Source organism: Polyodon spathula, chromosome 11 (assembly GCF_017654505.1).
Source record: "Polyodon spathula isolate WHYD16114869_AA chromosome 11, ASM1765450v1, whole genome shotgun sequence".
NCBI lineage: Eukaryota > Metazoa > Chordata > Actinopteri > Acipenseriformes > Polyodontidae > Polyodon > Polyodon spathula.
This window is the reverse complement of record NC_054544.1, coordinates 26,008,121-26,033,281: the sequence shown is the minus strand read 5'-3', so window position 1 is coordinate 26,033,281 and position 25,161 is coordinate 26,008,121. Positions and strand designations below refer to the sequence as shown.

General features: G+C 40.6%; 1 protein-coding gene across 2 annotated transcripts in view; it reads left to right on the top strand.

Annotated features, from left to right (window-relative positions):
• ptprna (protein tyrosine phosphatase receptor type Na) overlaps positions 1–25,161 on the top strand; it is a 161,820-nt gene that overhangs the window by 88,090 nt on the left and 48,569 nt on the right. For both annotated transcript variants that reach the window (XM_041263786.1, XM_041263785.1), the window contains 2 exons: positions 4,393–4,472; positions 12,782–12,846. In XM_041263786.1, coding sequence (XP_041119720.1) covers positions 4,393–4,472; positions 12,782–12,846 — 145 coding nt within the window. The remainder of the gene's footprint in view (positions 1–4,392; positions 4,473–12,781; positions 12,847–25,161) is intronic.

The following is a 25,161-nucleotide window of genomic DNA, read 5'->3' as shown; positions in this document are numbered from 1 at the left end:
TCCTCAGTGCATGAAATTTTGCTCTGCGGTCCAGGTGGAAGTGATGAGAGTGTCATTGCTGTTCTGTGCTGTGAGTCGTGATGTGAGCTGGCTCTGTGGCTGCAGCTCCCGATCTCCTTATTCCTTTGCATGATAAAACAAACAAAACACACTCCGGCTGATCACAACGTCTCAGCATAAGGGGCCGTACTCATGTAACTGCATCCCCTTTGTACTAACCAACTCCCCCCTACAATCAACTCGGCGTCCTGGTTTGTCCAGTCGCCTTCTGTCCTTTAGCCGATCACAATTGACTTGCTTCCGCCAAATTGACCGACTTCCAATTTCTGCCTACTGTCGAGTCCACCAGTCTGCGGGGGAAGCATACTGCTCACCTTGCACAGCGCCCTTTCTGGTCAGGAGTGAGATTTACAGCTTAGATTCTTTCTCTCTTTGTCACAGATGTGTTGGGTCTGGTGGCCCCCTGAGCTGTTTAGGGCCACACATGCAGCCCTTTCATTCATTTCATTTGCCCACGCACCCCATTAAGTCTTTCTGTGTGAGCTCAATTTTTGCTACTGACGAGAGGCTAAAGGATGCCAATGATTCACCATAAATAACGTGGCTAGGTAGCCAATTCCATACACTCACCAGTCTGTGTGAAGAAGTGTCTCGTACTCTCTGTCCTAAGTCCATCATCATGAGTAAAATGGCTGATACAATAGGGATAATATATAATACCATGACAGAGTTTGGTAAAACCATCAAAATTAGTAACAATGGATCAATGAACTAATTCGGATATTATTTTGTACAATTAGATAGAAAGCACATTAAATGTCACGCTTCTTTTGCAATACACATTGCAGATGCTGCGATGCTGTTGTCTGTGCATAAGGGGAGCTGCAGATTCAAGGTTCTAGCTGATAACTGGAATGAGACGGTTTGTCAGCTCCAGACCCAAGTGCCACAGACAGTCCAGCTTGTTTTTAACCAGAAACAACATGATTACTTCAACGTGAATTGTTTTCCAGTGTCCTGGGAGGTAATCTCTGTTAGAGGACAGACAACTTTATAACTTACCGCACTAAGAGTTTATGGTACAAGCTTGCCTTGCCTTCTAGGAATTCTATCACTTCCTTACCTCCTTGCTCATTTTACCCCAGCAGTGTTTTCCAGGTCAAAGCATGTAGATTGGTGGTTTGTTATTGACAGGAAAGAAGCCATTGAAGGGGTAGGGACAATTTCATCCTCCAGGTGAAATAACTTAGGAAGTGCAAGACAGGCTGAGCATGGCTTGCAAACAGAGATTTATTTAACCTAGAACTAGATATCATGCTGTAAAGGAAATAGATGTAGGCTAAAATATGTGTTTTTTTCGAAGTGCACGTTTGAGACCTGTATAATGAATGGATTTGCATGGAACTGTTTTGTTAGCTAGTTACTTTCAAATAAATATGTCTTTAAATGTGTTTCAGGATTTATTTTCAGATTTCTTAGTTTTAAGGATTTATATTTAGAATGTACATATTGCAGTGATCTCGGTTAACGCAGGTTGAGGCAATTCACACACAGGCTGGGGGTGGGCTAGAACCCGGGACCTCTCGCACTAATGCATCGCGCCGATACCTTTGTACAAAAGAGCCAGCTCCTTTGCAAGGAGCGTATATCAGGCTTATGTCTTTGTGTGTAATTGCATCACCTACCAGCCCTGCTGCTGCCTTCCCCCTGCAGGCTTGCCTCGCCCTGTGAATACACAATATTTTTAAATAAGTATAAGCAGGAGAGCAACTGGTCATGGATTGTATACAAATAAACATTTAAAAGAAAAGAAAAAAAACTCCTGCCATTAATTAGTCAAATATAGATGTACAATTGTGAGCTAATTAAAGTAAAACAAACAGCACTATTTTACTTTCCATGTATTCTATATGAACACAATTAAGCTGTTTTGTTATAATAAGGTCATTTTCCTGTAAATTTACATGGAGCCATTTTCGGAAACATTTGTACTATTTTATTTAAGTATACAATGAGCAGAAAGTACATACATGGTGTGATATTGCAGATATCCGATGCAATACAATGCACCAGTAAATATCAAGTATTAACCTAAAGGGCTATTCACACTATAGTGTTTATTCGCTGTGTTTTCTAGGGTAAAAATTTAACCTATGGAATTGAATACTACCTTTCACACATGCAAAATTCACTGCGAAAAAAAAAATGAAACAGGTTCGATTTTTGGACGAAAAACATAGATTGTCCTGCTAAATTTGCATATAATCTGAAGGCAATGTGGATCGGGTGCAAGATGCTCTGAAGAAGAGAAAGAAAGAGAAGAATGTGGATTCACCCTTGATGAGCAACGGGAAACCTTAAGGCAGTGTTAGCGTCTTGTGCAAGAGCTGAATTATACTGTATATATCATTTCAAATTGGGTTCTTGGTAACAAATAATCTCAACAATGTTATTGACAACGAAGACATTGTTTAAACAAAAATAGAAGTACAGACAGGACTACCAAAGGCATTTCAATGCATCCTGATTTTTTTAATTTTCATCTATTTATTTATTTATTTATTTATTAATAAACAATACAGCAAACGCAGATAGATGGTACTGTCAATGCAGTGTAACGTCAGACAGCAGTGTTTTACATAATTGAGGAAAAATACACGTATACTAGCATATGATTTAACGAAACCCGTTTTAGACAGTGTGTGTCTGTGGGAAGGTATTACTATCAATGTGGGAACAGAATTTGAGAAAATGTCCCCACAAAGATAGTAACTCTTGTTTGGACAATCGCTGTGCTGCCAGAAATAGTATCTACAGAACGTATGAACATGACATCAGCGCAAAACAAGCCAGGTTTATTCAGCTTGAAATCATAAAAAGAAAAGAAAATTGACAGAACTGGGCGGTGCAAGCCATCGGGAGACGCGTCAAAAACCACACTGGACATTTCCGGCAATGCGTTTCATAACTTTATCAACTAAAGCATCGCCATTTTCTGTCAGATATTTAAGATTAAGATTGTCTGTGTTAAAGTTGACGAGATCTGATTTTTTAATTGTCGACAAGACACTTTCGCAGCGACATGACCATACACACCAGAAGTGAAAGAGGCAATGCGACAGGTTTGAAAACTGTTCAAAATTGCTAATGACAAAACTGTGATCAAGACGGGTACATATTGGTCAACATGATATGGAAATTGTGAGTGTCTTTTCTGACGGTATTTCAACATATATGGCAATAAATCATACACACCAGGCTTATCCAGTTCCTTCGAAATGGACTCCCATATATTATCTTTCAAAGATGTATCTTTATAATTGTGATGTCCTTTGTCATAAAGCTCCAGGTATTTTTCATAATCAAGTATTACTGTTTCCTCCGTCATTTTGGATAATGCTTCACTCTGCTGGACCACGTGCATTGCAGCTGTTCTCATTAATTGCTCAATGGCATAGTTGATGCACAAAATAGGATTCAATCATATTTATTTCGCGTCGCACCAGTGCCCTGGTGCCGCTCCTACATCGCCTGTGGTGTGAAAGATACTTATCAAAAGTATAGTTCTATTTAATTATGTACCTCAGTGCAGCAGTATTTGCAACACTATGCATCCTCTGGCTCATCTGACCCACTTTTGCTATTTTGGATTTTTGTATGTTTCAAAACATTTGTTTTCTTTTGACTATTCATAAACTGATTTACGTTTTCTCCCCATTCCTCATCCACTAAAAATAATATATTTTCGTGTATTTCAATTTCGTTTTTGATCAAGCTAGTAGTTACTATGCCCAGCAATTGAAACAATAATCAGACTTTGATTGGCCAACATAATCAGATGATAATGTGTTTGTGAACGTTATTTGATCCTCTGACGTCTAAACTTCTGTTATATTCCTAGGGTAGGGCTGCTTATTACAATGTTAGAGTCAAAATAAAACAGCATTTTAATCAAAATATTGTGTATTTCCTAGAAAATAGTACTGGGGAAATATTGAATAATAGACAAAAAGTCGGTACAAATCAGTAAAAACCGATGTCTAGTTTAAAAAAAAAAAAAAAAAAAAAAAATCCTGTAATTTTTCAGTAAAATTTGGAATAAACCAGAAACGTGTAACACTAATAATGTATAGTGTGAGGAGTTAAGGACATTTAGATAAAGTGTGTCAGTTTAAGATGGAAAAAATTATAGTGAAGAAAAAAACAGCAAAACAAAATATAAATGAATATAAACTTTTTTATAAAACAAACAGTAAAAGAGGTTTAAAAATATTCAGCTACTGCATCAGCTTTGTGAGTTTTTGTTGCAGATTATAAGTCATGCCTGAGAATGGAGTGTGTTTGAATTGTGATTGCACCTTGTTCATGAAACCCCTCCCCCTGTTTTTACAGCGTTGTGGGTCCAGCTCTGACCTTCCGCATCAGGCAGAACAACCAGAACATGAGCGTGGACGACGTAGCCAACAAAGCTGGTAAGAGACTGCTGCTAGCACAAAGCTGCTCAAATAGTAAGATAGACCATTAAAACAACCTGTCTTAAAAAATCAACTTGCCAAACTATTGAAAAGTGCCCGTCACCCTGCGTTCACCTGGGACTGGAGAGAGCGAAAGGGCTGCTACGTTGATCAGATGCAGAGGGGGCTTGACCTTGTAGCTTTGAGTTAGGAGCAGCCAATCTACACCTTAGAGACTATAGTGAGTGAAAGTGCATCACAGCTAAGAGTTCTGGAATTATTTTAGCTACAATCACTACAATTTTTGTGTTGGAGTCCATCTTGCAAGCTGCTGTGCCACCAGACCTCACAAAGCATTTGCTTTTCCTAAAGCTTTCCAGTTAATTTGCTCAGAAGCTTTTTTCTTCCCTGCTCATTAACAGAACACAGCTCATTTGCACAATCCTTTCTTCAAAGACATACACATTGACAATGGAAAGAAAAGAGATGAGGGTTAATTACCCCAGCGTGAGGTCTGCTCACAGCAGTGTCTCTCTTGTGTGTGTAGTTGGCACAGGGTGAGGGTGGATGAGAGAAAGTGTTACTGGGGAACGAGCACCATTGAATTCGATTGCCTGGACACATGATGCATGCACACACACGCACACACGCACACACACACGCACACACACACACACACACACACACACACACACACACACACACATTATCTCTCCTTGAGTGTGTTTGTTAAAATGCCAGGAATAATTAACAAGCTGCTCGAGGCCAGACATTTCCATCAATGGATTTAAAAAATGTGGAATTGATGATGCGACCAGAACGTGCTGAATTTAATACCATCAATTAACCAATTTCCTGTTATACGGTATATATTAACTTAAAACGAATCTGTCTCCAAGCATGTCAAAGTTTATAGTTTATATTTACGCTGTGCATCTGACTGGTGCCTTTAAAGCTTGCATATTTTTGGATGAAGTCGGCTGCCATCTGGTAATGTATGTTGTTTATCAGCTTACTACGTAGTAAGCGTTGGTCACAATCGATAAACTGTGATTTGCAGTGTTAAGTTTGCTCTTATTACGATGGATTGGTGGCTGGTTCGTGCAAAACAAAAACAAACCAAAAAGACAGCAGTGACATAGAGAGGAGCCGCAGACATGTTGGAATTTTTTTAACAGAATATTTACATGTGTGTGTGTGTTGTGTGTATGTGTGTTGGGACGGGACGAGACGCATCAAGTACCATAGACAAGAGGAAGTGGGGAGTGGCCCAAAAAGTTTGAGAAACGCTGATTAAGAGTGTATTATCTCTGTTGCAGCTGTACAATAAATAGCTTGTGTTATATTGGGAGCTTATTGTAATTCCGGGTTTTGTTAGCCTGCTGCCCAGAGAGTTGATCATGTTTACACCACTTTGTCAGCCCTGATTTACCATGAGTAACCATTACCAGACATGGCACCACAGCCAAATTGACTTCCAGCAAGGATCTATAAGATGGGAATTTTGACAAAAATAAGTCATTCACTAAGTTGTAAACTACAACACCACAGGGTTTATTTGCAGAAATGATCTTGTCTATTGCTATGTGTATTGAACCCTATGTAGCCCCTGCAATTTTGCATATTTTATGGTCAAACTGTACATTCATTTGTTTAGTGTGAGTGCCATCTTTTAAACAATGTCATTAAACAATCCTGTAACATCACCCTTTGATCTTTTGAATAAATACATTTTTCAATTAAAAAAAAAAAAAGTGGATTCGTGACCCAGAACACAGAGGACTCTGGACTGGACAAAAAATATGTGGAATAGTGAAAGTAAACTGTGGATTAAGTAGAAAACTGGATCTGTCATTCTCCAAATCCACAGTATTCAATTGCTTGTTTTCCTCTTTGAACGTTCACATAGTTTGTAACATGTTTGTAACATGTTTGCATATCACATGTTACAAACCAAAAATACTGGAATGGAAAAGTCAGCCTTTTGAATGTATTTGTATGAAATAGTCAGCAAGACTAACTGTAAACTGTGGTATTTTCACATTTTGGACAGGGTTTTGTGGTGCACTATCGTTGATTGTGAGCCCAGTCTAAAACTGCACCTGCATGTAACCCTGGCTGTTTTGTGCAGCGGTTACAACACTGTGTTGTTGTCTGGTCTCCTATCTGTGCCTGGATTGTGCATTGTTACGGATCTCATAAAACAGTGTGTGATGCACTAATGTTACAGATTCAGAGAGAGCTCCTGTGTAGAAGTAGAGCTTTTTCTGTGTTTATTTTTTTAGGAGTGCCCTCAATTCCAATATGTATAACTCAGCTTTTAGAGGAATACGTTTGTATTGAACTGATTCGGGTTCTTCATTGAAAAATCATGAAAGCTCTTAATAATACAAGTTTCTGAGGCTTTGCCACTTAATGTGAAAATGTCCTTTTACTTCTGGTCAGCAGCAGAGATTAACAATGCTCTGAGCACATTGTGGATATCATTCATACATAATTTCCTGCCCTATCGGACAATTCTCCAATAAGTACCTAGGTCATGTCTAACCTGCTAATAGCGAACCATAAAGATGTGTAATAATTTCATCTTTTTGCACTGGTAACAGTATTATATGTGATTGAAACTGACTGGCAATCATTATTCAGTTTGCCTAACATATTAATCAGTCATGCAAGGGACAGCTCATTAGCACAGAAGTATGTGCTGCATGCAGCAGTTGTTTTCTGTCCACCCCTGTACAGTACATGTGTGCAGCGTTATATCCAAGATCCTTTTAAGGATTCAGGGGCATTCTTTTTTTGTCTCAGTCAAGAGCAATGATGTTAATTGAGAGTCCAGGTTCTTTATTCCGAAAGCCTACATGGCAGTAACAGGGTGCAGAAGATGAAATATTAATGGGAACCTTTGACTCTCCTGTGATGTTAAAAGCTCATCTGAATTACAAAAAGAATTGATGAAGGTTAGAGGCAGGGGGCTCAGCGGCTATGAAAGGGAAGTGTGCCGGAGAAACTGTTCATGGACTACAGAAGCTCTTTACTATGGCTTGTAACTGGCACCATGTTTTAGTCAAGGAACATTAAACTACTACAACCATTCCATGAAAATATAACCATGGTAACAACAACATTTTTCATTGTCCAATACAACTAATTTATCCCCTTCAATTACAACTCGTGTAACTGTGGCGTGCCTCTTTGAAAATAAAAAATGACTATATTGACCCAAGTGTCTTTATAGTACAACGCAGTATTCTATGATTCTCAATAGTTCCACTAGAGGTGGTACCCAGCAAAAATTAAACATTTGATTTGATATGCCATTCCCTTTAAATTATGCCCCAGAGGATGCTTTGTTAATAAAATGTTTAGTTTTATTTGTACTTTTTGTTCCAATTCACCATTCTGTCTCGTTCCCATTTCCCTTTCCACTCCTCCCCTCTCACCCTTTTCTGTATGTCCAGTCGCCTCCACTCCCTCTCACACCGGTTTCTCCCTTCCCTGTCTCTCTCAGCTCTTTTCCATTCCACTCCCTCCTGCTTCCCTATCTCTTCATCTGTCTCACACTCTTGTCCGTCAGTTTCTCTCTGGCCGCCTGCCTGTGGATTTCTGGCTGCTGTTAAATACCCTGGAGGCCTGTCACTTGCAATCACATTTAGTCACTGTGCATCAGCTTGTCCTCACATTAAATGCATTTCATGGTGAAATGACTGTCGGGTGTGTTTTTCTTTTTTGGAAAACTCTTTATAATAGGATACAAACACTGGTGGATATTGTATGAATGCATGTCACAATGACATCTTTAGATAATTCTTAAGAAACAATTGTGATAAGATATTTGATACGAGTTCTTTATTTTGCCTATGATAACGGTACTCATTTAGTCTGGGAAACCGTGCTTTATAGCAGAGACACAGTCATGGTCGAATTTGTGTTTCAGACTCAGTGACAGTTCAGTTCCCACCGCATTGCACCCTTGTTCAAGGCATAATGAATTGGTTTGTGCAGGTGCATCATCGTCTAAGAACAAAAACTTTGTAACTATGAAGAAGGTTACTTGGAAATTGGATTTCCTCTGTTGGCTCTGCAGGTGAACCTTGTCCTCAGTGTGTCATCTTTGGTGATGTACTGGCTAATAGCAGCCTATTACTCAAAGCAAAAGTGCAGCTGGAGAAATGTGTGTCTTTAAAAGTTTGTAGTGATTCCGGTAATATTTTCTAGTATTAAGTTCCTCAAAATGAAAAGAAGGAGTGAAGATAATAGGATGATCTATTTTTCAAAAGGTAACCGGTATGTGTAGTGTTTTTTTTTTGGTTTTTAACATTGGAATTACCTGTGGTTTTCTATGCACAGGATGACATCTGTGCACAGGATAAGATGCACTGGAATTTTAGTGAATAATTCACTATGAGCGTGTGATTTATTATTGACGCTAAGGTGGGGCTTGATTCAAAAAAGGTTGAGAACCCCTGGTTTTCTCCATGTCTGTCTTTTTAGAGTAGGGATATTGCTGAAAGAGTATTATATATGTTTTTATTGCAATTTTTGTGTGTTTTAGCAGCTTTTTAGTTCAGTTTTTATTATAATTAGCCTTTGGAAGATCTTGATGAAGAAACTGGTTTAGTTTGTCCGACAGTACTTCTCTCTGTACTACTAACAGCTACTGTAGACATCTCAGGGTTGCTTGTATTTTCCGAGATGTTTTGATTTAGCCATTCCTCAATTGGAATCTTATTAAAAGGTTGAAATTTACAACATTTTGTTAATAGCTGATGGAGTGATCTTGTTTGATTTGTATAGTTTACTTTGAGTTGTTATGATCACAAGTTTTTGAAGATTCTGATCAATGTGAATTAAACATTGCTAAATGACAACCTTGTTTTCTTCTCACCCAAACTAAGCTGTATTAATAACAGTCAAAGTAGTAATGGAAAACACTAGTGGAGGCTTTGTGTAAATTGTTGATGCTTGTAACATCTTATATCTGGTTTCAGCGGCTTGGGAGTTATTACCTGGATTGTTATTGAAAACTAGGGGGGAATACCTTTTTTAATCATGTGGGAAGGTACCGGTATCTCTATTTGGATGGAAATAAATGTTCAGTAAGCAGTTAAACCGATACTGATGTCCAGAGCTTCACTCTATCTGATCCTGCTATCTTGATCCTCCTGACCCATTCCCTACATCTTAGTTTCTTTTGGCAGCTGTCTGTCCCTCTTTGAACAGCCTGGCGCTGCACAACACACCATCGCCACAATGTGTTTCAGTACTGAGTGGGCTCCAAAAATGGTGCCTGCACTGTTTATGCAAACTGAATCATGGGAGATAGAAAGGAATATCCTTATTTATATAATCCTTGAAATGACCGAGAAGTTCAAGCATAAAATATTTCCTGTGAAAATTTTAAGAAAACTGGAGAAAACTGAAACTTCCTTTAACATAAAGTAGTACCACATATGTTTTAAAATGAAAATACATGTTTGCTATTATATGTGTTTCTTTTAAAACTACATATTTGAGACTTATGTAGCCAGTGGAGAATGATATTTAAAGTATGTAGAGCTAACAAAATAATTCCACTAAATCTTAACTAATATGTAGTGCCATCATTTTGCTATTTGAAACATGCACACGTTTCAATTCTACAATGCTACACTTCTGGTCGCATGAAGGAAAGCAGTCTTTTAAAGCAAATCAGTACATTTAGAATGCTTCCTATTTATTTATTTATTTTAATTTAGAGTGACCAATTATTGTTTTTATTTATTTTCCCCCAATTTAATGTTTTTTTCTCCTCAGTGCAGCGAGTCCCCACACAGCACAGACGTTCAGAGGGCGTGTGAGCATCCTCCGATCTCACAATCCTAAAGCCAGAATCGCTTTTGTGCTGAGCAATCCAGAGCACAGATGGGCAGGCTACCGATCCTGGAGACCAGAGATCAGCCCTGCTTTTTATCCATGCTATCTGGCTGGCAGGGTTCGCTATTGCTCAATAAGAAGCAACCCCTACCAGTTTCCCATCCCCCACCATGGGAACGTCAGAGACTATTTTGCTAGCTCTATATACTTTAAAGAAAGACATATTTTTCATGAGATGCAGAAGGCTGGCATACTTTGTTCCCCATGCCTAGTTCCACTTTGGCTTGATAGGCTGTATTTATTGTGTAAAATATATTGGTAATGGTTGCTGTCAGTCTAGTGAATGCTAAGTGTGATGTCTCTGCTGTGATTGTGTGTTGGAGGAGAGCAGTGGATGACATTTGCCTGGCTCCCCTTTGGGGGCATCTTCCCAGGAGACCAGGGTAATTAACTTGCTGTTTGCCAGCGGTCAGCCATTAAAAATAGAGCCAGATTCAGATCTGTATTTTAGGATGTAGATTTTGATGAGCAGGCCTGACCATCATGCTGCCGAGGTATCAGCAGGAATACAGACCTTAACAGGGAATCATATTAGCAAAAATAAACATGTACAGTAAACACACATGTCCTGAACAGGGGCCTAGTGAGTCATAGAGTTATGAAGGAGAGAGTTATCCTCTTATAAAGCCTGGAGACTATTAATGCAAACTGCAAAGCAATATAATATAATAATAATAACAATATAATAGCTCACTCTTTTTACCCAGTGACCCACCTAAGTGATGTTTAAAATTGTGACCCATATTTTTAAAACAAACTCTTGTTTGCACCTGTCACAGGTGGGATCCATATCTGATAGATTTTGGCCAATCTGGCAATTTTGAAAAGGTTTGTTTTATTATTTTTAAGTCAGCAAAACAAACAGTAAATAATAATGGAGCTGAGTAATACAGCTACATGTATTACTTCATTTATAATCCCTGTGTTGCCCCGCAAATAATAATCCTGTTTTATTATATACCCACACAAAACACAAAACACATACACAAGTTTGTGCATGAATTAGTGCTAGTGGTGCAAATACAGTTTTATTTGTGACAAAGGTGCAGTGTTGTCCGGTTTCGAGCTGGCCCCTGGCGACAGCTCTGGAACTGTGTTAACTATCTGGTAACGTGCAAGACAAGACGAGACAATTACAAACAAATAAAAACACAACACTCATAGTTTTCAATAACAACACACTTTTACTGTCCTTGATTTAACTCACTGCAAACCAATGCAAGGAGGAGATTATGATTCTCTGTCCCCCTTATATGCTGTCAAGCATTACCCCTTGGTAAATTAGTTTTGAGAGCAATCAGCTACTAGGAACTAGACGTGTTTAGATGGTCGAATGGCCTCCTCTCATTTCGTAAATGTTCTTATTTTCTTATGTTCTGTGACAAGAAAGTCGAGTGGATACAGGTGCAGAGGTGATGCAGTGCAGGAATGAAAGACTGTAATCCGGTTTGGAAAGGGGTATTTTATTTTTGTAATCCCTGGTCTGGTAACAAAAACAATAACGGGTTTTGCATACCCAAACAATAATGAAAACCACACGTATACACCCCACAATAATACGTACACTGTCACCAGCCCTGGGTGAGTGCAGTAGTGCTCCTGGTGGGTGATACAGTTTAGTTTATAGTGACAATGGTGCAGTGATGTTCCGGCTTTAGTGCTTGCCCTTGGTAACAGCTCTGGATATGTGTTAGCCATCTAGTGTACAAACAAGACGATTATTACACAGACAACACTCAAGATACTTGTTATTTTTGCATTTCACTAGTTTGCTCTCAGTCCTTCTCGGTTCTCTCTTTAAACCAATGCGAAGGAACAGATTATGATTCTCTGTCCTCTGTTATGCTGTCACGCATGACCCCTTGGTAAAGGAGTGCAACTGCCTCCCCAATCTGCGGCTGCCACGTCGTTTCTCTTCCGGGTCAATACGTTCTTTCAACAGAGTCTCACCTTCTTCCAGACTAGCCAACTTCCTGACCCTGGAAATGAACTGTCAGACTAGCCCATCCAAAGAACTCTGTTCTCGTTGCTTAGCACCCTCACAGGTCGGGAGGTAGATTTACAACCAGTAAATATTGTATTTCTGTCACAGTTTTTATAAACATGCAGTCACATACAGTCAGGAATTGACCTCCATTTTCTCCCAAATTGAGTCAAGCCAATGTAAGTGTCACTTCACTGCTGTAACCCAGGAGGACTGACATCTTCAGTATTTATATGTGGGCAATATCTGTGAATTGTTTCCCAGTTGTTGGGTTTGTAATTCAGTGCAGTTCATGTCCATCTCAACTAGTTATGTGGCTGACATCAAGTTTGCATGAGTTACCATACATGGATTGCTTAGGGTGCACAGTAATGTGAGTGTAAATGGCTGTATCATTGTTTTGACTGTGTTTCTGTCTTCTTGTCAGTGGCTGAGAAGACCTTTTTGGAATCAGAGACTGGACTGAAGATCATACAGACTGGCGTGGGGGAGGTAGGAAATAGATTTATTTTATACATAACAAGTTCGTAGTTGCAGTTTCATATTCCTAAACTAAGTCACTGTTATTATATGAATACTTTATTTATAATCATATTTGATTTTTTTTTTATAACCTGTATATCAACTAAAACATGGGATTGTTCATAAAACTGTAGATATAAATAAAAAATGTGTGTTTTTTGGCATAATTCCCTGTATTTAAACTATATTTAGACAGTATTGCAGACTCTTTCTGGAGTAAAAGTCTTGTCTGAGGTAAGAAATAAATTCAAGCATCTTTAGGTCATCCTTTGACTTCTCTCCCCTAACTCCTTTCTGCCAGTGCTTAATTTGTAAATAAAGAGGTGCTGGGGCGCAAGCAATGACAGTAATACCTTTTTTAAGACTTGCACATTCAAAATGATGCACGTGAATTTGAAAGAGTATTGTATGTACTAGTATTAAGTCGGGTTTACACTGCATGATTTTTGCAATCGGGAGACGCAGCGCCACTCACACTTACTGATTGAGCTACGATTTCTCACTGTAGATTGGGGATTGCAAGCTACACAAACTACCCGAGATATCTTGTCGCGGACTGCACCTATTTTCATTGCAGAATCGTACACGTCATTCGGGAGAATAGTGGACTCAAGTGAGAGGGTGATCGCTGTTGTTTGTGCATTGTTTTGCACAGAAAAAAAGAAGAAAAGACGGAGAAGATCCATTTGGCCACGCAATTGGTTTAATAGGACTGTGGATATTGCTAATTTCATACTCTGCAAATTCCAGTATGAGAATTTATACTTCAGGGCCATAGACTGCACAAATGTTCAATATTGCGATAAAAAAACAAAACGTTTATAACAGTTATAACATTATAGCAATGTCAATATTAATTTCCTTGACATCTGTGCTGTGAACCAACTCGAGTCAAGGTGCATCCAAAATAATAAAATCTAATCTGTTCAAAAAGCGCAACACTCGCTCGTAGTACAAAATATTTATTAGATTAAAAGATTGGTGTGGGAGATTGTCCATCAAGCAATCTTCATAATCTACCAAATTCTGATGAATAATTTGAAGACTTTTAAACTACGAGCAAGTATTGCGGTTTTGAATACAGTTTTAATAGGCTTTGTTATAGGTTTAAATATGCAACAACTTAATGTACATTCTCTCTATTTCTCACACACACAGACGCGCACCCCTCCTCCTCGTATTTGGATTAAATTAGCAATACAAACATAGCCTACAGTAGGAGTTTGAACAGGATATCTAATAATACGAGTGACTGTAGAAATTGATTGCCATGAGAGCACACACTGTATCTGCTTCGGCGTTAACAAGTTATAACAATTATTTACTTAAGTACCTGAAGTTCCAAAGCAATTTCCCTCCATCTTTGTTCCTTCAATGAGCGATCATGATAGGAAATGTCAATTATGTCAAAGAGCCACGGGTGTTCCTACCACATCGCACCATCCTTTCTACAATTTTGATGCTCCACATCTTGCAGGGCACAACCTTTCTCTTCGTTGCAATTGTTGCTAGCTTTTTCTATTGGCTGCTGGCAGCATTCGTCAAGAAATCGGTCCGTAGCCCCTCACACATTTCACGAATTGCTTTGTTATGGACTAAAGTTTTCTGACATGTTAGGAATTTGTCGGGATGTCGTAAGAGCATTGGGAGATTGCAGAAGCCATTAACGGGGCATCGTAGACCCTCTCACATTTATCGACCATTTTGTCCCCGACAACGTCATTTTGTCCCCGATTTAAAGAAATTAGTCGCCGACTCCTCAGCTCGTCGGCGATCAGCAAATATCGTGCAGTGTAAGCCCGGCATTAGATCGGCTAGGGTGTCCTCGGCTCACCGTGCACCAGTGACTCCTATGGTCTGGCCAGGCGCCTGCGGGCTTGCCTGTAAACTGCCCAGAGTTGTGTTGTCCTCCGGCGATGTAGATCTGAGGAAGCTGTTTGTGTTTGTCTTCACTGCTCCCAGGTCAGTGCGGGGGTGGTAGTGGTGAGCTGAGCCTAAAAAAAAGATGGGGGAGAAAATGATCAAAACAATTGGTGACTACTAAATAAAAAAAATAAAAAATAAATAAAAAAGTACTTTCATAACTGTACTTTCATAACTTTTAGGCACAAATTAAGCACTCCTTCCTGCTATCTGCACTATATACTCTACCAGCACCACCTTTGGAGTCACACCTTTTGATGAATGTCAGTATAACTGTCACTAAAACAATTAAGGCTAGATTCTAAATGATTTCTGCTCCAAATAACCCTAGCCCTTATTATGCATCCCCCATGGGGGATATACTGAGTAACCTTCCATCTTGGCCCCACCTGTTCTGTGTGATTGAAGTACAGAACTGGCAGAGGATTTTCATGGAATTAAGACACATAGACGGAAAGCATCTAGGATTCTTCTAGGAGAAACCAGGAAAGGACATGTTTATCGAAAAATGATGAACGCTCCACACGGAGGCCCCCTTTGGTTCCTCTCTTTACTCTTTTGTGCTCTTTCTCTCTCTATCCCTTCATCTCTTACATTTGCACCTGCTTCAGACCTTTTAAATGTGGAATCTCCTTTGTTGCATTTGCCGCTGATATTGTTTTAATTATTCCCCTTCTCGCTCCGTCTCCAGTTCCTGTTTATTCATTTTGTTGTATCTGCTAATTAGATCTGGCTGCACCTGCCTCTTTGTAACTCTCTCTCATGTTAAATAAATCCCACCTCTTCTTCTTGTTTGTTAATGTACCTTTGCTGCAGCCAGCATAGAAACAGAGCCGCAGCATTGAGCTGTGTCGTGGTCATTCTTTCTCTGTTCTGTTGCATTAATTGCAGCTCTTGTTTGTAACACCTCTCTCTGATTGAGGTAGGCTTTTTTTACATGGTAATTGTTTGCGGCTACATAATGCAAATTGGAATAATAAATTGATACAAAAAGAGATTACTGTGTGTCTGTGGTGAACATCTAAAGAGTTTTGGTCTTTAATGGACACAAAGGAAACACTCTAAGCTCTTGTACTGAGCTGTCTGTAGTAGGGGTGCACTGAATAGTCACAAGCTGGTAGACTAATCGCTAACTTCAATTTCAAAGCAGCAGTGTTTCCTGCATTTTTTAAAAGGGAAAGGTAACACCAGGTGTAATAACACCAGTATGGGTTGATGTAGCCTGGGGAAGCTTGCTGTTATATGCTACAGTTAAGAATAAAAATTGAATCTTACATTGTTTAAAATACTAGTTTCTTTACTCAACACATTGGGATATATTTAACAATTGCCTTTATTGAAAGGAGAATCAAACTGTCAAAACTAATTTTTCCAAGTTTTGTAGAATTGTTGTTTTCCCTTCACACAGTAAATGGTTGGCATTACACTAAAAACATTAAAAAAAAAAAGGTATGTTAATATTATGGCAATGTAGACACTCAAATAGTACTATGCTGTATCCTTCGGGGAAATATTGTATTTGTGTAGATATATATTTTAAAAAAAAGTAATAATAAACATTTTATAAATCTTTTCGAAAAACACTGTCCTTGCTGTTGAATTTGAAATGTCTACATTATTTTGAGTGGATTATGATAGGAATAATTCAGATATTTGAATGTACAGTATTGGCAAGTGAAGCAGAAGTCCCCAGCATTCACATCATCTTTCCAGTTCACTGAGAATTACTCTGAACCGCGGTGTATCAAATCACTATTGTCTTTTAAGTAATTAAAACAAGGGCTCTAAACCCATCTTCTAATGGTGTGAGAGAAGTGTGGCACAGTAGAGAGTCAGTTATCTGATGTTTGATCAACCGTACTGTCTAATCAACCGAACGCACCTGTAATCACGTGATGAATTACGTGTGGTGTATTATGCACACAGATACGAGATTTAGCTGCCAAAAAAAGAACCAGCAGACTGAGGCAAATGAAAGTTACAGAATTATTCAGACCACCAAAACCTTAGATGGAGCATTGTTGGAGGTAAGCAAATTAAAACAGTCACCTTGTTCTTGATTTTATGATTTCTTGATTTCATCAGTAAGGGCTGGAGATCCTGTCTATGTTACGAAGCAGCTGCAACTTTTATTTTTTTAATTTCAGTTGCACATTATTACAATGCCTTAAAGTAAGTAGAAAAGCATAGAAACATTTTACTGAGCATTTGAAGTTTAAATATTCCTAAAGTTCTGTAAGGTGTCAAAGTTGTACTGAATTGTATTCTTTGATGATTTTCAAAGTTTGGTATATGGTACAGTTGATTACAGTATTTCATTACCTTAACTGTAGATGTTAAAGTTTTACTTCATTGCATTCATTTAATGATTTGTAAAGCTTTGTATTGTGTACACTTCATGTGATAGAACATGTTACTAGCTATATATCAACAGTAGGTACTTGTGTATGCTAACATGCTAACTGTATTCTATACATTGGTAAAGGTGCAGTAATTGTTATTAATACGGGTTCAATTATCCATACAAATTGATTATGTGAAACAGTATCGGTCCCAATTAGTTTGGAGTACCCACGACAAATCTTCATCCCAGCAAACATAAATTTTCTTCAGTGCAACCGACAAATCTTCATCCCAGCAAACACAAGCGTTCTTCAGTACCCACGACAAATCTTCATCCCAGCAAACGCAAGCTTCCTTCAGTACCCACGACAAATCATCATCCCAGCAAACACAAGCCTCCTTCAGTACCCACGACAAATCATCATCCCAGCAAACACAAGCCTCCTTCAGTACCCACGACAAATCATCATCCCAGCAAACACAAGCCTCCTTCAGTACCCACGACAAATCATCATCCCAGCAAACACAAGCCTCCTTCAGTACCCACGACAAATCATCATCCCAGCAAACACAAGCTTCCTTCAGTACCCACGACAAATCATCATCCCAGCAAACACAAGCCTCCTTCAGTACCCACGACAAATCTTCATCCCAGCAAACGCAAGCTTCCTTCAGTACCCACGACAAATCTTCATCCCAGCAAACACAAGCGTTCTTCAGTACCCATGACAAATCTTCATCCCAGCAAACACAAGCGTTCTTCAGTACCCACGACAAATCTTCATCCCAGCAAACGCAAGCTTCCTTCAGTACCCACGACAAATCTTCATCCCAGCAAACACAAGCGTTCTTCAGTACCCATGACAAATCTTCATCCCAGCAAACACAAGCGTTCTTCAGTACCCATGACAAATCTTCATCCCAGCAAACACAAGCGTTCTTCAGTACCCACGACAAATCTACATCCCAGCAAACACACCCACGACAAATCTTCATCCTAGCAAACACAAGCTTCCTTCAGTAACCACGACAAATACTCTTCCCAGCAAAGTCACACCCTACAGTACAATCCTCCTACAGCCAATTCTCGTTGACACCAATTTTAAGAGACCATCAAAAAAATGTGTCTTATAAGTTATTTGTATTAGCAGGAATCTCAAACCAAATGCAGTTTATAATGTCAGTTTATAGTGAATTTACAATAACACTTTATTGTGAACATAGGTCAAAGAAATAAAAAGAAAAGGACCGCTGTCAGCTGTGGATCACGGCAAATAAATAATAATAATAATAAAATAACTGTCTATTCTCAATCTCTCACTTCCTGTCTACTGGTTCAAAATGATTATGCCAGAGAATATGTTCTTGTGTAAGTATATATTTATATTAAACATTTTCTTTCATATAAAGCTACAGGGTTTTTTTCTTTTTTTCAAAATAGGCAGTGTTAGTCAAAGGTATGTCAAACTGTATAACAGAGCAAGTGTAGTAACAAAATATGTCTTTAAAAAATAGTCTGCCGAGGCTGTCATTAATTTAGACTTGATTGTAAAAAGTGTTCAATAACTCCTAGTTATCGACAGCATTTTGCTGTTGTTCACTCTTATGAATAGCAGGTTGACGCTCAGGACTGATGAAAACGTTATGCTAATCAGGTAATCGTTAACCTTTCTCTCAATTCGTTAAAATCATGCCTTCATTGATGAAAATCGTTGGGGCTTAAGGACGCATCTGAATTATCCCTTATGAATAGCAACTGCTATTATAGGTGGCTATGGACAAAATCCAGTCATATACTCCTGTTTTCTCATTTCGACAGCCGTTAACCCTTTATGAATAGACCCCTGGGTGTTTTATTGAAAATACAGCTGAAAGTGAACTTTTTGAGAGTAAACATTGCAAATGAACTGCACTTGAAACCGGCATGTCCCATTCTGATCACAGGCATCTTTAAACCACAAAAGCAAGGCGTCCTCAACATCAAAGTATCGAGCAAATCGGAAACACTGGTGACTTGAATCCAGAGTTTGCTGTATTATTGTATCCTGGTTTTTTTAAATGGTTGAAAGTGCTCATTTCAATGTTGAAATCTGTAGTAACATCTTTTGTCAACTTTTGTCTGGAAGGATAGTGCACATTTTTGCGTGAGCACTATGGCGACTCGAAATGAAACATAGGATCTGTAGTCCCCAAACAGCACTAAAATACAATACAGAGGCGCTAATATGGATGCATATGTTAATACATTTTCTCCCAATATCCTTTACACTCAGCTGTTCGAACTAGGGCATCCGTTCTATTGACATTTTTCTTCCTTGGGAGGGCTCCTAAATAATTGGCACTAACAGATGGCATGGTCCGTTACCACCTGAAACTGAACGCCTTCTAGGTAATGACGCCATTTCTCCACTATCAATACAACGACCAAACACTTTTTCTGAGGTGGAGTAATTCATTCCTGCCTTATTGAGCACTCTGGATGTGTATGCTATCACATGCTCTCCTTCATCCGTCTGAGCAATCACAGCCTTGAGTCCCACCTTCCTTGCATCAGTGTAGTCATGGAATTCTTTAGCCATGTCTGGGTGTGACAGCTAGAAGGGCCTTTTTAAGTTGCTCCAGGCTGGTCTGACATGCTAAAGTCCATTTCCACTTCACATCTTTCTTTTTCATATTGTTAAGGTGGGCGGCCATACCAGCAAAGCGAGGTATGAATTTATGATACCAACCCACCAATCCTAGGAAACGCTGCACCATCTTAAAATTGGTAGGGGTAGGATAGTCATGGATAAATTTGCAGACGACACAAAAGTAGGAGGAGTGGCAAACACTGTTGCAGCAGCAAAGGTCATTCAAAATGATCTAGACAAGATTCAGAACTGGGCAGACACATGGCAAATGACATTTAATAGAGAAAAGTGTAAGGTACTGCACGCAGGAAATAAAAATGTACATTATAAATATCATATGGGAGATATTGAAATTGGAGAAGGAATCTATGAAAAAGACCTAGGAGTTTTTGTTGACTCAGAAATGTCTTCATCTAGACAATGTGGGGAAGCTATAAAAAAGGCTAACAAGATGCTTGGATACATTGTGAAAAGTGTTGAATTTAAATCAAGGGAAGTAATGTTAAAACTGTACAATGCACTAGTAAGACCTCATCTTGAATATTGTGTTCAGTTCTGGTCACCTCGCTATAAAAAAGATATTGCTGCTCTAGAAAGAGTGCAAAGAAGAGTGACCAGAATTATTCCGGGCTTAAAAGGCATGTCATATGCAGACAGGCTAAAAGAATTGAATCTGTTCAGTCTTGAACAAAGAAGACTACGTGGCGACCTAATTCAAGCATTCAAAATTCTAAAAGGTATTGACAGTGTCGACCCAAGGGACTTTTTCAGCCTGAAAAAAGAAACAAGGACCAGGGGTCACAAATGGAGTTTAGAAAAAGGGGCATTCAGAACAGAAAATAGGAGACACTTTTTTACACAGAGAATTGTGAGGGTCTGGAATCAACTCCCCAGTAATGTTGTTGAAGCTGACACCCTGGGATCCTTCAAGAAGCTGCTTGATGAGATTTTGGGATCAATAAGCTACTAACAACCAAACGAGCAAGATGGGCCGAATGGCCTCCTCTCGTTTGTAAACTTTCTTATGTTCTTATGTTCTTTTAGCTTCTCGGGATGTAATGGATAGACCAGTTGATCTGACATGATGTATGTGTCTATAAACCAAGAAATCATAAGTACGTTGGGTCTTCACCAAGGTGCAATGTGTCTGTCCGTCTGGTTTCAGAAAATCACCTGGCTTCTGAATTTTTGGCCAGAACTGGTTTCTCATTAATGTAAACGTGCAGCCAGTTTCCATTAGTGTAGGGATATGTACATTTCTCACCCCGATCTTCACAACCAACAGAGTCAGCTCTGACACTTTGAGTGTTGTTGCTATAGATTTTTTAACATGTCTTACTACCGTAACCTCTGCCGGTTTTCACAAAGTTTTCTTGTTCTCGCTCTTATGTGGGTGATATGAAGAGGTTTTATTAACTTCGGTCCAATAGTCTTCCTGCTTGTTCCAATTCCTTTCTACTATTGTACCGACTCGAACCAGCTCTGTCACTGAATCCAATCCATGAAAGCATCTGGCAAGTTTTGGATTGCTGCTATTCAGAATTCTTCTGACCACTTCTGCTTCTGACATGTCTGACTTCCACCTGAGACAAAGAGCTCAATAGTCATAAGCAAAATCTCTTCTGCCTTCCCCGGGTGCTTGTATTCTATCTCACAGTTTATCCTCCACAGTGGTTAGAAAATCTGCTGGGAGAAAAGCTTTTAAAAATGTGTTCTTAAAGTGACCCCATGTCTGTATTCTTTGTTTCTTAGCACTCCACCAACTCTTTGCAGAGCCTTTTAAAACTGTTGACAGTGTTGCCATCATTTAATTATCCGCCATAGGGCGTAACGCTAAAAACTCCCACAGGTCTAGATATCCGACAGCATCGAGGATCTCACTGTCTCTACCAAACTCAGGAAAATTCATTTTGATGGTTAATCTATGGGCAGTGGCCCCCCTGTGCATGACCCCTGTAACCTCCCATGATAAGTTAGCTGGATCGAATTTCTCTTGTTGATGTCAAGGAGTTATTATGGACATACTGGGAGTACTGGTTTTTCTTTCTAATTTCTTCATTGCCTTTTCCCAAAGCTTATCCCACCAGAGAAGACAATCAACCACTGACTGTTCCAACTGAGTTACAGCAGATCTGACCCAACTGTCGACCCTCTGAAACTGGTTATCAATATATGTTCTTAGTGACTCCCCTCTATTAATGTTACTACACTGTGAAGCGTTTAAGACTTCCTCCAATGCTTTAACCTGTTCTGAAACATGAGCCAGTCCATTAGTGAACCCTCAAACAGCTCATCCGAACACTACTGCACTTCCCTTCTCGTCGGCCTCTGCCTCATCAGGGAATGGCTCACTAACATACAGTTAGTTTAACATAATACCTAACTCAGCAATTGTATCTCTTGGCCTTTGCCTGGTAACATATCTGTCATGTGATAAATCTGATATTCATTTTAAGTTTTACTTGTTAAAAATAAACTACACGTTTCCATTTATTTTGAATTTCTGCACTGAAAGTGGCATCTCATAAGTAGTACAAGCTGATGAAATGTTTTTTCTGGACAGAGAAAATAAAACCTGTGCTTTCTCCACCCTGATCCTCTCTAGTGTCAGGGGTAATAGCAGTAATGGAGGGAATGCATACAAGAGCCCCTGTGGCCAGGGGTGAGATATCGCCTCTACTCCCAGGGGGCCCCCGGCTCTCTCCATAGAGAACCATAGGAGGCAATGAGTGGATTAGGCTGTGGTGAAGAGGTCGACTTGTGCAGTACAAAACCTCTATCAAATCTGTTTCACCACCTGAGGATGCAGTCTTCATTCTGAGCTGTCTGGAGCTCTTCTGGACAGGAGGTCTGCTGCCTTGTTGTCCACACTGGGGAGGTGGACCGACCTGATGGAACGCAAGTTTCTGTGTGTCCAGGACAGGAGTCTGTGTGCTGCGTGGTGAAGGCCCGGCGAGCTCAGGCTGCCTTGATGGTTTATGTAGGCCACCACTGTAGTATTGTGCATTTGGACCACCACATGTTTGTGCGCTAACTCCTGGCAAAAATGAGATAATGAGATAATGCTACTGCTTGCAGCTGTTGGGCATATATGTGCGCCTGCTGCCAATGTCCCTTCCACTGACTTCTTATTCACCTCCCATTCCAGACCGCTCCCCAGCCCAGGCTGGAGGCGTCCGTAGTGACAAGTTCCTTTCTGTGAGGGGAGCTGAGGGGAGATCTGAGGCACAGATTGTGGGGACAGAGCCACCACTCCAGTGTCTTATGGCATTGTCTGGACACTCACCAGCCGGTGTCGATCGCAGACCAGGTGCACCTTGAGTGTATTTACCCAGGCTTGAAGCGGGCGCATTCTCAGCAGCCCTAAAGGAAGGATTCTTGAGGCGGCTGCCTTCAGCCCCAACAATGTTTGGAATATTCTGACCTGTAGAAGAGCATCCTCTCTGAATTGGGAGATTACGACTTCCAACGACCGAATCATGTCTTCCAACAGTGAGGCAAGCATGCTCACATAGTTCAGTTTGATCCCTAGGAACACTGTGGACTGAGATGGTACGAAGTTGCTCTTTTGTTGATGTATGGAGAGCCTTAACTTCGTCACATGATTGTCACATGAACGCACGCAAACTAGCCAATCATCCAGGATCCGAATACCCCGCAGCCTGAGTGGAGCCAGTGCTGCATCCACGCACTTTGAAAATGTGCGGGGTGCCATGAGAGGTCGAACGGCAGCACGCAGAATTCGTACGCTTTGCCTTGAAAGGCAAAGCGCAGATACTTTCTGTGCGCGGGATGGATCGGGACATGGAAGTAGGCGTCTTGCAGGTCGATCGATGTGAACCAGTCGCCCGGCTGGACGGACTGGAGGATACGCTGTGCGGTCAACATGTTTGAATTTCCTTTGTTTGAGGAACATGTTCAGGACCCTGAGGTCCAGAATAGGTCTGAAACCGCTGTATCTCTTGGGCCCCAGAAAGTACCTGGAGTAGAAACAGTGTTCTTCTGTTGAAGATTGGCGATCTCCTGTTGAAGGAGTATCGCGCTGTCTGGTTCGATGGTAAGGAGCACACCCTTGAAGAGTGGCGGACCTAAGCGGAATTGTAAAGTGTAACCATGTCTCGTTATCGATAGCACCCAGGAGTTCTGGGTGCAGCCTTGCCATGGGTTGTGTCCAGTGGTCACTCCGGCTGTGGGGGGTGGGGGGGAGGTGGCAGCTGGGACCCCTCAGGGACGGTCTCCGGGGCACATCTTTCTTAGGCCCCACCCTCGTTCCCCCTGGCCGGCGGTGGTCCCTTACCGCTGGCTCTTCCTCTGCCTGCTTGCTTGTTCTGGGGTGGAGAAGGCATTCAGGCCCAGTTGCCCCTGCAGGCTGTGAAAGCCACCTTGGACGCTGGCGGTAGGCAAGGAGGCGAGAGAACTTTGAAGCGACCTCTGTGGCCTTGTGGGACCACTCAAGGCTCACATCAATGGTCGCTCCAAAAGTCTGCCCCGGTGTAATAGGGGCATCTAATAACGCCACCTTTTTTGTCTCCACGACCTTGGCATGCGTTAGCCATAGGTGTCTGCGAGCAGCAACCAGCCTGACCTAACGCCCCCATTAGGTCAGTCATTGCCCTTGTTACTGCCTGTAGCTCCCCCGCGTCCACCTCAGTCGCCCGTTCCTGCAGCCTCTCAGCCAGCTGTGACTGGTACAGGACCAGTATGACCACTGCATTGGTGGGCGAGTTGGACTGCTCTTGGCCCAGTCAAAGCCCGGACTTGAATTCAATTGAGAATCTGTGGCAAGACTTGAAGTTTGTTGACCACCATGATCCCAATCCAGCTTGACAGAGCTTGAACAATTTTGCCAAGAAGAATGGGCGAATATTGCACGATCCAGGTGTGCGAACCTAGTAGAGACTTACCCCAAAAGACTCACAGCTGTAATTGGTGCCAAAGGTGGTTCTACCAAATATTGACTCAGGGGGGTGAATACTCATCTAACCAAGACATTTCAGTTTTTTTTTTTATTTTTCATTAATTGTTCTTTCACAATAAAAATTTTCTTGCCTCTTCAGAGTGTTGAGTAGGTTGTGTAAATCAAAGGGGAAAAAAAGCCCATTTAAATGACTCAAGCGCCAGGGTCTTGGGTTTGATTCCGGCCTAGAGGTCTTTCTGTGTGGAGCTTGCATGTTCTTCCTGTGTTCGCGTGGGTTTTCTACGGGTACTCCGGTTTCCTCCCGCAGTCCAAAGACATGCTGTTCAGGTTGATTGGCCCTAAATTGCCCTGTGTGTGTGTGTGTGTGTGTGTGTATGTGGTGCCCTGCGATGGCCTGGTGTCCCGTCAAGAGTGTAGTCCTGCCTTGCGCCTTGTGTCTGATAATGGATGGATGTGTGTGTATGTATATTA